The sequence below is a fragment of the Podarcis filfolensis genome, assembly GCF_964270895.1.
Source record: "Podarcis filfolensis genome assembly, chromosome: 8".
Taxonomy (NCBI): Eukaryota; Metazoa; Chordata; class Lepidosauria; order Squamata; family Lacertidae; genus Podarcis; species Podarcis filfolensis.
In genome coordinates this window covers 60,829,758-60,844,096 of record NC_139611.1, presented here as the reverse complement: position 1 = coordinate 60,844,096, position 14,339 = coordinate 60,829,758, and the positions used below count along the sequence as shown (strand labels likewise).

Below are 14,339 nucleotides of genomic sequence, written 5' to 3'. Positions count from 1 at the left end.
GAGGAAGACAGGAGGAGGAGGAGGGGGGATGCAGGAGGAACCAGGGACTGAGGCAGGCAGATTGCAAAAAGCAAGCAAACCACAACCCTAGCTGCACAAGGCAGCCTGGTTGGATCTAGGGAAAAGGCAGAGGATAGGGACTGGCCAAGTCTGTCAGTTTCAGGTTCTCCCAGCTTCTCATTTATCTTGTCTTAAATTCTTTAAATTTCTCCACCAAGGTGTGTGTGTGTGTTTTAAAGTCATCATAAAAATTCATTAGCATTTCAGTGCAAATTTCTCCTAAAATGCACATTTTTAATGCATTTTTTGCATTAATATACATTGATATACCTTTTGCCTAATAGAATTTTGCAAAACAATTTCCACTGATATTCATATATGTTCTTTTCACTAATACATGCATTTTAATCGATGCTTGTATGTGTATGTTTATGCACATTACTTGGCTGGAGAACTTCACTGCAAATTTCAGAGGTGTGAGTATTTTGAAGGATGGCTGACCTTTGACTCACATCTTGTTTTGGAAAGTGTGAATTAGGTAAGTTCGCCTTTCAGTGCCCCCTGAATCAAAGCCCCCCTCCCCACAGGGCAGAGATATGTGTTACAGAGTAAACATGGAGCTCCCAAGCCTGAGTTTGCTACTTAATGCCAAGGCCAAGTATGGGGCAGAAGTTAACCCTTTCCCCACCCACTGAAGTTCCCCTGAAAATGCCTAATTCTATCCTGATCTCCCCTTCCACCAGCCAGTATCTGAGACTGGGAGTAATTCTGGCCAGTGAAGGCTGGTCCATTAGGCTGAGTGGGGTTTGGCTCCACCAACCTCAGCTTGCTCTCAGCCAGCCCTCACCTGCCCATCTTCTTACTTACAACCCTGCAAGGAAACAAATAAGCAAGCAAGCGAATAAAAACTTTAATTACTTGCACAGTCCTAACTGTAAGAGGTTCTGGTTATTAACAGTTGGATCTAAGCAAGCATGGGTTTTTGTGGGGGTCATTTTACTTTCTACATTTTATCTGTACAGTGAACTGGGCCTACCGCTTGAACAATATTTCATTTGTATCAAATCATGGGTCAAATCAAAGCTGTCTTGAGCTTTGGGAAGAGTCAGGGCAGAGATTGAAATATATGCGAGGCTTCAGAAACAAGGAATTGGAGTGAGATTCTGGAATCTGGCTGCATTTTGAGCTGGGGTCAGATTCTTGCTTAATTTTCCACCAGGATCAAGCACATCCACCAGCAGTGTGCAGCTATGCCAAGTTTTGTCTCTGTTTCTGTCAGCCTCCTAGCCAAATGAGCGCCAACACTCACTCTGCGCATCCAGCCAGGAATATGAACAAGAGATCCGAGGAACAAAAGGCAGAAAACTGGGAACTCAGTCCAGGAAATTAGGCAAAATTATTCTCAAGCCCTTGACTAAGAGGAATACTGCTGGGTTAACCACACAATGCACCAGACCTGTCCTTACCTCTTTAGCATTTCAGGAACCTTGGTTCCTAGGGAGGAGGACAACAGCTTTACAAGGTCCCTAGGTACAAGGGCACCCACCAGATTCACCTTTATCAATGCCTCCGGCAAAACCTTTAAACAGGGTCGGCCCTACTAGTAGGCAGAGTGAGGAGATGACCTCAGGCGGCAGAACCAGAGAGTGTGTGTCAGTGGTGGCAGCGGTGTCCCTTTGTGTTGGACATGTTCTGTCCTGTGCCCCCTAAGGCAGCTTACTGCCCTTTGATAGAGAACAAAGAGTCCAGCACCCTAAAGCTCAAGGTGTGGCCAATCGTTCCAAGTCAATGTGCAATTCAGCCATCGACTTCTGTGGAATTCTGTGGATTCCAAAGCAAGCTGACCTGACCCGCACCTCATGGAGGAATGCACAGATCAGAATGAAACTATTCTTCGGATGTTGCACCTCTCAGAATTTTGTGATACAGTATTCAGTTCAAGAAACATAGAATCATAGAAGTTGGAAGGGACCCTGAGAGTCAATGCAGGAATCTCAACACACGGTCTCCCATTCAAGTTGAAACCATAGTGGACCCTGCTTAGCTTTGCAAATGTGCTAGCAGTTTTATTGTTGCACCACTATTCAAATGTGTGGAGAAATATATTTTAAGATAAAACATGTTTGAAATGTGAATAGTTAGATAAAATATATTAATGCATGATAAAATAGGCATCTAAATAGACATTTCCATGTAGATTCACTTTTATAACTAGCTGATTAAGGTAGAAACAGGATGGGCTGGACCTGTTTGTTAGGAGGTACATAGTTTTTAAACTGTTTTGAGACATTTTAGTTGTCTTGTTTTAGCACTGGCATGTTTCCCATCCCAGTTTCCTTTGGAGGAAGGGTGGGATATAATATTAATAATAACAGCAGCAATAACTTCAACAATAATTTAGCTTGCCTTTCTTCTAATATATTAGTGGGCCTGCACTTCAACCTAGGCCAGCCCTCCAGATGCTTGGTTGGGTAATCTGGTTCCCCTTCCCCTACATGCTTGGCCCTTAGGAGACTTAGAAAAGCGCCAAAGGGGAGAGGTTTCATGCATCTGCTTCCATAAGCATCTAATTCTGGAGAGATCCTTCAGGCCCCCATGTGTTTTCTCTGGCTGCCTTGTCCCAGGTTGCCCTCCTCATTAGCGTGTGGAGCCCATTGTTCAGGCCTGCACAGAAACCGCCCTCCGAGAGATGAGCAAGGTGGTTCATCTTAATTGTTTGTTTGGGCATTATTAGCAAGAGCAATGCAATGCTCGGATGTCTTCGGACACCTTGGTAAGCTGACGCAACCAGCAGCTCCTCAGAAACCTCGGGCCTTTTAAAACAGAGAGCCGCCTTTGTGCTTCTTCTTCCTTTTGCAGGCAGAGGCTATTATAGCCCTGACATTTCTCTAATCACCGACATCAAGGTGGAGCTGCAGTGCATCATGGGAATGCAAAGGAGAGCAAAGGGAATAGAGAGCAAGACGGCAAATGGGAGGGGGGGAGCTTTCGGAATCAGCAGGAGGGGAGTCTTAAGCTTGGGGAAGAAACCGTCAGGGGAGAGCCTTTGAAAGTGATCTAGGCTGGCCATTCATTGGATAGATGGGCATTTGCCCTTGGAAACAGTATGGCAGGGAATCCGAAAAGCCCAAGGCTCTCCTCCCCCCCTTCCTTTCTTTTTGCAGGCCTGGTCAGTAGGAAGGGGCTTATTCCCTGCATGCTTCCTGTCTTTTTAATCCATGATCAAATCTACGATGGACTGACTTGCAATCATGGAAGGGGGCTCCTCATATGCTGCTTGGATCAAGGAATCAAGCCCCTTTTAACTAGTGCACATCTCGCAGCGCATGGGATGCGCCGTCCCAGCTTTACCTGCCTGATCAGCCCATCCCATCAGCCCCAGCCAGCACAGCCAAGGATGCTGGGGACTGTAATCCAAAAACATCCCCATTCCCGATCAAAGTATAGACACCTATATCTCTCTATCTAAGGGGCTCTATGGAATGGAACTGGAGACACAAATCTTGCTCCTCCTCTACAGCAGCGTAGCCTCTACCCACCTCCTTACCTGAAGATAATGATAGGATCGGTCCTTGGCCTTGGCCTCCTGGAGCATCAAGGCTTTCTCTGGGCCTCCTCCCGAGCTGGGGTAGGCCTCCCGCGCTTGGCTGACGGTCATGGTATGCCAGGAGCTCCGCTTGAGCGTCTGGCCATCGAGGGACATGGACATTCCCGCGCATGCCAAGCACTTGCCCTCCCCACCTCCGCTCTTCAGACTCTTCAAGGTCAAGTCTCTGAAGGCACTTTCAGGGGTGTCCACGCAGTACTGGGTGGCCTGGTCGATGGCGTGCTGCCTCCCGGACACCATGTAGCTGCTGTCGCTGTCCAGGTTGTCGTCGGAGCTCCACCAGCCCATCATCTTGTTCCGGTGGCGGGAGGAGGAAGAGGAGGAATCCAGCTTGCGGTCCTTGCTCTTGCTGCGCTTGCCGTGGCGCGACTGGCGGTGGTGGTGGTGAGGGTGGTGGTGGTGGTACCCTCCCTCGCCCCCCCGGCCTTCCATCTTGGTGCCGTTGTACTCGCGCTTGGAGGGGGCCTCCAGGGAGTGAGACTTGGCAAAGAGCTTCTGGACCGAGTGGACGAGGTGGCGGATGCGGCTGGGGCTCTCGCTCCGTGGCTGCTCCGTGCTGCTGGCCCGCTGGTACTGCAGGGTGTGGAAGCCGTCGTGGTGCAGGGGCAGCTGCTTCTCAAACTGGTCGAGGAGGGTGGGGGGCAGCCGGTTGATCTTGCCGGAAGGGTGGGCGGCCGCCATGCACTCGTCGCAGGAGTCGTACTGCTGCGGCGTGTGGTGCATCCTAGGGAAGGTGCTGCTGCTGCTGGCGGCTGAGAGGGGCTCCGTTAGGCTGAGCGGGGCCTCGGCAGAGCCCCGCGATGGGCAGTAGTGGTCCAGGGAACAAGGCTCGCTGGGGCTGAGGAGGTATGGCTGGCGAGACTCCTGGCTATGGTGGATGTATTCCATCGGCTGGTCGCAGGCCTCCGGGACGCAGTGGCAGGGGTGTTCTCGTGACTGGCTGCGCTCGCCATGGTAACTCTTCATGGTGTCATAACCGTGCGCCGCGTGGCCTACTCATCTTGCCATTGGTGGGGTGGCAGCAGACGAACCTACCAAGAGAAATACCAGCAAAAACAGGTGAGGGGAGAGCAGAAGCGGAGTAGTAGAACACATTTCTTGCATGCAGAAGAGGATGCCAGGTTCAATCCCTGGTGCTGGGGAAAAAAAAAATCTCTTTCTGAAACCTGGAAAGGTTTTGCCTGCTGGTGGAAACCAGGGCTAGCCGACATGCTCTCCATATGCTCTTGTATTCCACCTCCCGTAGTTCCTGGCCACTGAACATGCTAATAGAATAATAGAATTGTAGAGGGACCATGAGGGTCATTTAGTCCAACCCCCTGTAATACAGGAATCTTTTGTCCAATGTGAAGTTCAAACCCATGACCCTGAGATTACGAGTCTCATGCTCTACTGAGACAAGGAGGTGGTCTCCCATCCAAGTACTAACCAGGCATGACCCTGCTTAGCTTCAGAGATCAGATGAGTTCAGGAATGTTCAGGGTAGGATAACTGTCAGAGCTACCCTAGGTCCCAGCTCACAAAGGACCAATGCTGCTTCGTTGTTAAGTACAAAAGTCTTTATTGAAGTTCAGTTTCACTTCCAGAGCCGCAGCGCGCAGCTCTACGTCTTAACTGTCAGACCGCTGATGCTCCGTCTGAGTCTCCTCCCCCTTGACACCAATTTAAGATTCTAGCCTTGCTCCACCTTTTCCGCTGCTCTTTCCTCCTCTGGGTCCGCCTGCCTGCCGGGGTCTCGCCCCTTCTAGCCTCCTCTGAGGCTGATTCCCCTGAGCCGTCTCCCTCCCTCCGGCGGGCTTTAGGAGCTGGTTCCCCATCCGGGTCTCCTGCTGTCCCGCGCGCCTGCACATTTGAACTTGGCGCGCGCGCCCAGCCAGCAGCTTTCCTCCTGACCGTTTCACTGCTGCTGTCACTGCTTCCCCCTTCGGGGGGGCTAGCTGCAACTGACCTCCCTTCCGTTCCTCCACTCTCCGATGGAGGCGTGGTCAGCCCTGACTCCCTCTCTGGAGGAGACGCTGGCCCTGACACATGTGACTCTCCCCCCCCACTACGCTCTGGTGGGGAAACTGGTCCCGATCCTCCACTGCTGTTTTGGGGTTCCCCTCTGGCTCCTTGTTTCTGGTGCGTCCCCCCTGGGACCCCCCTTGCCCTGACCATCGGCGCCCCCTTCTGGGAATCTTCTGATTCGCTGGAGAAGCTCATGGAATCTCTCGGGCCACTGTCATACTCCCCTACGCTGCCCTCGGATTCTTCCCCTTCGCTCTCCCATTCCTCTCTCCCCATTGCTCCTGCTCCTGATTCCCTGACAATAGCCATATACTATATGACTATAGCATGGCTGCTGTTGGAGTGCAACAACATCTGGAGGCCACCATGTTGGCATTTAAAGGCTAACATAACTGATTCACATTTTCTGAAACAGCACACAAGATTTCCATTTCCCCAGATTTTGGAATACAGTTCTTTAGCCAAGTAATGTACAAAACTGTATATACTTCGATGACGTGCGCCTGGAAATGCATGTGTTAGTGAAAACAACATATGCATTACTAGGAGAAACTGCTTTGCAAATTTGTGTATATTAGGCAAAATTACATAGAAAAATATGTAGATTAAGATAAATTTGCACTAAAACGTTGTGAGAAACAGAGAGGAACCAAAATTTACTTGCCTATCCCTAGTGTGGGGGCACATATTCAGGGTCTCCTTTTTTAAGAACAGGCATCCAAAAAGCAAAAGCAGGTGAGCCTGAGCAAAGGTTTCCAAATCTGTCTCCTCCTTGGATGATCAGCATCTGAAACAAGATGGAGAGAAGGCAGAGGCCATGGAGCGATTGGAGACCTTGATCCATACCAATCCAGCCTGCAGGAACTTCAATCAAGCTCAGCACCGCTGGAGAGACCTCCCCACCCCCTTAGCTCTTAGTCAAAACTTTGACTCAAAAGTGACTGCAGCTTGCAACTGGAACCAGACTTCAAAGAATCAGGGAAGGAAAAGGGGCAAAAAAACCTGAGCTGTGAAAGAACAGATCCCTGCTGATCGCATGTTTCTCAGTTTCAACCAGGAAAATTGAGTGGTGAAGCTTTTCCTGCAGGTTGGGAAGAAGTACCTTTGAATCTTCACCCACCATAACAAAACAAAGCAAAACAAAGCAACGCACCACCAACCTAGGGGTGGGCAAATCTGTCACTTTTCAGTTTCTCTCAGTTTCCCAACTTTAGTTCTCCACATTTCCACCTCAGTTTTAATTTTAAAAAGCTCTCATGAAAATTCACCAGCATTTTGGGATGAATTTCTCCTTATATTCGTAGGTACAATTTTGCCAAATATATACATTTTTGCAAAGCAATTACCCCAAATACACAATATATAAATCAATACACAATTGTGTATATATATATATATATATATATATATATATATATATATATATATTTGCTTACATATGCATTTCAATGCTCACTTTGCACCACTATGTGCATTTTTTTGTACACATTACTTGGCTGGAGAACTGCATTGCAAATACAGTGAACTGCAAATTTTGAAGATGGCTGTTTCAGTCCTCATATTGTTTTGGAAAATGCAGATGGTGTGGGTTCACCTTTAAATGCAAACTGCATCAGATTTCTCCCCCATCTTCTGTACATATAGATAAATACACTTTGGATTGTTCTAGGCTCCATCTGGCAAACTGTTTGCATGGGTAGAATCCGGTGGATGATGGGTGGAGCCAGCTGGTCTAGGGCAAAGGCTGAGTGGGATGTGGGAGAATGAGGATGGAGCATTGATGGGCTGGGGGTGGAATCTAGCAGGCTATTGGTAGAACCTGGTGTATTCGGGGTAGAGTCTGATATAGTGCTGTCAGGTGTAGTATGGCTGGAATATAGCTGGTTTGTTTATTCATCATTTAAAAGAAATTCTAAGCTGCTTAATATTTTAAAAATCTCTAAGCAGTGCACAACACTGAAACAATAAACAGTATCATGAAAACAAAAATACAGCCTGAAACCAGCAAAGCAGTAAATCAAGATGTGCTACATCCACGGCATTCCCCTGATCCACCAAGCCTGTAACTCTATCAGAAAAGGAAATAAGATTAGTCTGGCATGACTTGTTTTTGAGATACCCATGCTGCAAGGTAGGTCTGGGAGAGACCCTTGTCTGAAATTCTACAGAACCACCGTTAGTGTAGAAACCACTGAACTAGATGGACCAATGGTTTCATTCAGCCTAGGATTCAATTGCCAGCTTATATCCTACCATTCTTCCAAGGAGTCCTTGGCTCTCACTTCCTTTCCCTCATATTTTATCCTCACAACAACCCTGTGAAGTAGACCAGGCTGAGGGTCTCTGAAAGGCCCAAGGTCACCTGGTGAGCTTCATGCCTAAGAGGGGATTTGAACCCTGGTCTCCCACATCCTAGTCTGACACTTTAACCACTACACTGTACTGGCTCTTGAGTGTCGGCAACCCTAAAGAGGAAGCTGGTAAGTCTGGATGCAAAAGCTGGTTGCTCTAGACTTGAGAAGGAGATATCTGTGTACCTTCCCATTCCAGGACAAAACATTATGGCAGGAGTTGAGAAGCCCCTGTGGATAGTTTTTCATGTTATCACTCCCCCTGCTTTTTTTTTTTTAAAGTGTGGATTCATTTTTAGCTATTCATAAAAAATGCAAGGATGGATGGATAGATGAATGAATGTAAGGGGTGGGGGTGGGGAAGAGGAGGCCAAAGGAAAAGAAAAGCAGAGGGGAGAGAGAAAAGGCACAAGGTCACTCCATTCTTGGAGCAGATTTATGGGGGCGCCGTGCAGCCAGGCTCCTGCAAGCCACAAATCACACTTCAATTATTCATAAATATAAAACTGCAGCATTAAAAAGCGGGAGGGGAAGCAACTGCGGCAAGAGGCATCCTCAAACCTGCATGACGGCTGCCTTGTCAGTTCAGCTGGGATGCCAGGGCACTTGTCAGGCAAAGGCAAAGCACTCAGGCCACCCACAAAAAAGCTGCACATCTTCAAAAATGTGCAGAGGGGACCACGACATTTCAAGCTGGGAGGATGTTTCTCTGTCACCATTGTCCTGAGGTGTCTTGGCAAGGCGCTGGGAGCAAATACAAAGCGTAATGCACACATGCCAGGGTCTTATTGGGACCCTGAACTTAGCCACAGTTCTGGGCGACAAAATAGATCTTTCTTCAGCTTCCACCTGAGCTTTGCTGGATGGCTGCCTTTTTAAGGTTGTTTGAATCACTGAATACAAATGGAGGAGTGAAATAATTCCCTTCATTGGCTACAATTCTAGAGCAGGAGTCCCCCCCCCCACCCAGGCACAGGGGCTGAATGCGGCCTCCAGGCCTCTTTTTTTTGGCCCATGGCATTCTCTGCAAGCCACACCCCTCATCTGCCCTGCTCCATGCCCTTCCTGAGTGCTTTTCTCTGGCTGGGATGTGTCCCTGAACTGTGACAATGACTCTTGCTCGCTTGGATGGAGAAAAGTGTGTGTAGAACCCTAAGAATGCAAGGAGAGCCTGCTGGAAGAGGCCAATGGTCCATCTTGTCCAGCATCCTGTTCTCACAACAGCCAATCAGATGCCTTTGGCTTCCACCAACTGGCATTCAGAAGCATTATTGCCTTTGACTGTGGAGGCAGAGCAGAGTCATTATGGCTAGATGCCTCTGACTTTGGTGCAGCTGGAATAAAGAAGTAGGGAGAAATTCAGCTCAGTTCACCTTTAAAGATGAATCTACCTAATTCACACTTCCTGAAACAATATGCAAATCGAAGCGTATTTGCCTTTTGAAAACTGTGCTTCTCCTAATTTTATAATGCAGCCAAGTAATGTGCACAAACATGTATATATTAGGTAAAGTGTGTATAAAATTGCATAAATTCATGAAAACAGAGTACAAAGATGCTTTATACTGGAGAAAGTTGCTTTGCAAAAATGTGTAGATTCAGGAGAAATCCACATTATACGCTAATGAACTTTTGGGAAAACTTTTTCTGAAAAAGAATTTGCAAATTGATGTGGAGAACTGATGTGGAGATAGGAAAAATGAGAAATGGAGATAAACCAGAGCTGTCGGACTCTTCCATCATTAGCTGAAAGGTAGCCTTCAGTACCTTTCAGTACCAAGAGTTACATCAGTTTACTCTGCCCTCTTGTGGCTCCAGTCATGCCACCACTGGCACCCATCCCTGGAAGCCTTCTTCAAAGAATCCTGGGAACTGTAGCTTGTTAAGGGTGCTGAGCATTGTTAGGAAAGACCCTTATTCCCCTAATGTAGCCTTGGTCCCTATGTCTACTCATGCAATGCTATTAAGGACCTCAAAACACCCACAACACCAGGGATTCATCTACATGCTCAACTTCCAGCATGAGCTATAAACTCCCATCTACTTGGGTAGCTGCTTTGCATTCTGCATAGGCCAAACTGGCTACTTTCTACTGCAAAACAATTAAAAATAAAATAAAATGGGCACGAATCTGACACTGGAAATGGCATTAGGGAAAAGCCAGTGAGGGAATATCTCAGGCCCCCAGGATATTATGCAACTGATCTTAAGGTGGCTATTGAACAAAAGAATTTCAAATGGAGACTGCAACAGGGAACTGCCAAATTACAACCAGAAGATTCAAATCTGCATCTTAAATCAAGATAATGCTTTTTTTAAAAGCACATGATGTGTGTCAGATAGGTTGCCAATGCTAGAATTTCCAGAGTGGTGCCATGTTAGCCTTCAGTCCTAACCTTTATATCTCAATAGACATGGTTAGATTTGTGTTGTTAGTCTCTTGTAACAAAATCAACAAAGCGTCTTGTGATACCTCAAAGATTAACAAATGCCAGGACTTTTTGTTATCACCAAGACAGCCCTGCTAATTGCCGTTGTAGCTATTTGCTTTTGTGTAATTATCTGTACTTTTTTATTCCCTCTGACCTTCCTCTACACACACACATCCTTGGGTCCCCCCCCTCTCCATTCATTCATTCATTCATTCATTCACTCAAAGACATTTTACTCCACACATCAGCCAGAGAAGGTTCCTAGTGTGGCTCCCAAATCAATATCAACAAGACAGTCTCTGCCCTCAGGTTTATAATCTACAAAGACATGATACAAAAGGAAAAGGGACTGGGAGGGCGAAGGGAAAAGATAACTTTGACACTATTCCTTAGCTATAATTTGGGATTGTTTCATGCATCTAATGAAGTGGAATCTGGTCCATTAATGTTTATACCAGGGGTGGAGCGCCCTGGTGCCCTTCTGAGGTTGTTGGATTCCAGCTCCTATAATCTCAAGACAGGATGACCAATGGTCCTTTAAGATAGATATCTTACAGCAGGGGAGGCAAAAGCCAGGCCCTCCAGTATTCTGTGGTCTGGGGGAAAAGAAGGTGGGCAGAGACACTGCATGATAGAACTCTATAGTTCTGTAGAGTGGGGGAGAATAAGAAAGTAGGCAAACGTTGAGACTGTATAATTAAATGAGGTGGCCAAACAATGTTATCTGAAACTTAATGTTGCTGACCATGAGCAGAGTCTGGGACTTCCTGGAGGGATAACAGCATCACTGTCAGTATATGAGAACATCGCAGCTGCAGACAGCCAGCTTGTTGACATCACAAGATGCGGCTAGCTGTGGGAAAGAAGATTCCCGGAAGTTTACAGGCTTCTCAGAGCTCTGTGAAGAGTGTAATTTGAGACCTTCCGTTTGCGTATGTACAGGAAGTTTGTCTGACTTGCTAGATGAAGTTTGAAGTGGTCGTACATGATTTCTGTAGTGCTGTAAAGTCAGAAATAAACATGTAAATAGATTTCTGACTACTCTTCTTTCCCTGCTAGGGAAGCAGGAGGAGGGGGTGTGCATTTACCCACGCTGGGAAAATGTCGCCTATCAAAATCTCCCTGGTCTGTCCGGGAAGTCAGCCAGAGGAGGTTACCGGTAAACGAGCTCCGAGAGCAGTGAGAGGGGCCAGCCTCTCCGGGGGGGGGGGGGGGGCTTGTTTAACCACCTCTAATATCCCAAAGCAGACTTCCATGGAAGGTATCTTGGCTGCTAAAATTGACTGGACCTCTCAGAAGGAGAAAGCAAACGGTGATGGAATCCATAACATAACAAGAATAGCCTTTGTGCTGTGCAAACCCCCACCGTTCAGCCCGAACGCTGAGCTCCAGCTCTGAGGGCCTTTGGGCGGTTCCCTCACTGCGAGAAGTGAGGTTACAGGGAACCAGGCAGAGGGCCTTCTCGGTAGTGGCGCCCGCCCTGTGGAACGCCCTCCCATCAGATGTCAAGGAAATAAACAACTGTCTGACTTTTAGAAGGCATCTGAAGGCAGTGCTGTTTAGAGAAGCTTTTAATGTTTGAAGTTTTATTCTGTTTTTAGTCCTCTGTTGGGAGTCACCCAGAGTGGCTGAGGAAACCCAACCAGATGGGTGGGGTATAAATAATAATAATAATAATAATAATAATAATAATAATAATAATAATAAAAAATAAAAAATAAAATATAATAATAATAATAATAATAATAATAATAATAATAATAATAATGTGCTCCAGAGTTCCTTGCAGCTGTGCATAGAACATCCATCCACTAACATTTCTTCACAGCCCTTTCTGGGTGGAGCATCTGCTTCGGGTCTGCTGCAAATGCTCCATGTTGTATTCATTCACTCTGCACTAATGCTAAAGCAAAAGAGAATAGTTGGGCTCATGGCTGAAGATCTATAAATGCAACTGTACTATCCTATGTCATCAGGAGTTCAAATGCTGCGGTGTGTTTTCACAGCAGGCTGCGTGCTGCAATGCGCTTTAGTGTTCCAGTGCATGGACGTGCACTAGGGATTCACCTGCACCAGGGGTTGCCAAGGGATGCCCTCCAGAGGTTGTTGGACTACAGTGCCCATCTGCTCCAGCCAGCATGGCCAGTGCTCAAAGGATGATGGGAGCTGGAGTCCAGCGACATTTGGAGGGCACCACATGGGCTACCTCATTTACTCAACCCCCCCTTCAGAAATTTAACTTCCAGGGTTCCCAGCGAGGGAGGTGAATCCTGACTCATGGCTACCATAGTCATTCAAGCAATCTCAATTTTCATTAGTTAGTTTGCTCAAAAAGCAAACTTTGGGATGAAATTGGGACCATGTTTTACCAGAGGAAAAACCTTTACTGTCTGCCCCCCCCATCACCAGAGGGGCCCTTCTGAGCCATGTTTCCAGAGGACAACCCAAAAGCTGGAGCCAACCTCATGGGTTGCATTTTCCACGTCGTCTATGTGCAAAGCAGTATGCGAGGGATTTGTTATAACCTCATTAGGACCCTTCAGAAAGCTTCCTTCCAAGGAGGAAATGACTTTGTTCCGTGCGTAGCTTGACTAATTAACAGGCATCATTAGCAATCTTGTTAGCATATTAAGCAGGGCCGCCATAGGCTACCTGGCACTGCTATTGCAACCGTAAAGGTAAATTGTACCAGGGAAAAGGTATTGGCAGAATTATGCCTTCTTGGGCTTACAGAAGAAGCGATGGCAGCGTTAGGAAAAGAATCGAAAGGCAAGCGGCAATACTAGGGCTGCAACCTCTCCCTACATAATAGACTCCTGGGGGGGGGGAGCCATAGGCCTGGGGGCCAAATGTGGCCCTGCAGACTTCTCAGTCTGGCCCTCGGACTCCTTCCCCTTCCCACACCTCTCACTCCCAAGGCCTGGCTTCACACCCTCCTGGAATGGCTCTTGCTTTATTGGATGGCATATCAAGAGGGAGGTGTGAGCTTGTGTAGAAATTACCCTACTGTACAAAGTAAAATGCGCATTTATGGCCCCACCCTCTTTTGCCTCTGGCCCTGCCCACTCCTGGGATGTGGCCTTCTGAAGGTTGCCCATAAGGGATTGCAGCTCTCAGACAGAGAAAGGTTCCCCACTCCTGATTCATATTGCGCTTCTGAATGGTCAAAATACTTCAGGTATGTTATTTTGTACTCCTTACAACAACACTGCAAAATTAATTGCTGGCATCTGTCTGTCTTGGGAGGCAATGGAGGACTGTGCCTTTGAGGGTAAGGTCACACTGTTGGAAGGTTGCAGCGCCTGCTGTGTCTGTGGAGACTGATATGGGAGAGACATGCTTTGCTGTAGCTGGGGCAGATGAAGGTGTCCGGTTGTGCTGCTGCAGATGCACCATGCCGTTTCTTCTCTCTGCTCTCCTCCTAGTGGTATTGCTCTTCTGTACACTGCTGTGGATACATGACCTGCCTGTCTGTCTCCAGGCACTGCAGTCATTTGCAAGAGATTCCACACAGCGGGGTTGATGTTGCCAACCTCCACATCTCATTTGCAGACATCTTTCTAACATATTGGTCTGCCAATGGGCCTGGTACCTGAAGACAGCTCCCCCTACAGCACATCCTTGGAGATCCTGCCACCTATTCTGTGGACATGACCAAGCCAGAGTAGATGTCGCTGAGACAGGAGTGCAAACATGCTGGGAATGTGGGCCTGGGAGAGCACACCTTTGTTTGAAACTCTGTCCTGCCTTGTGATACCCCAAATCCTCCTGACACAGCGCTTGTGGAAGGCATTGAGGCATCACCGCTGATGGCTGTGAATTGCCCAAGACTCGCCTTCATAAAGCAGCATGCTCAACTCGCAAGCCTGGTAGAACTTCATCTTGGTTAGCAGCACATTCTCCCATACCTTCTGGAGAGGTGAGCCATTGCTGTATAGCTGA

The 14,339-nt window shown here is 47.5% G+C and overlaps 1 protein-coding gene across 3 annotated transcripts in view; it reads right to left on the bottom strand.

The window, feature by feature from the left end:
• DLGAP3 (DLG associated protein 3) overlaps nt 1-14,339 on the bottom strand; it is a 187,593-nt gene that overhangs the window by 37,465 nt on the left and 135,789 nt on the right. For 2 of the 3 annotated variants that reach the window (XM_083625487.1, XM_083625489.1), the window contains exons 3-4: nt 6,279-6,401; nt 3,548-4,638 (exon numbers count right to left, since the gene is read on the bottom strand). In XM_083625487.1, the coding sequence (XP_083481613.1) occupies nt 3,548-4,573 (1,026 nt within the window). In that variant the 5' untranslated portion in view covers nt 4,574-4,638; nt 6,279-6,401. The remainder of the gene's footprint in view (nt 1-3,547; nt 4,639-6,278; nt 6,402-14,339) is intronic. The other variant, XM_083625488.1, reaches the window with a different exon arrangement.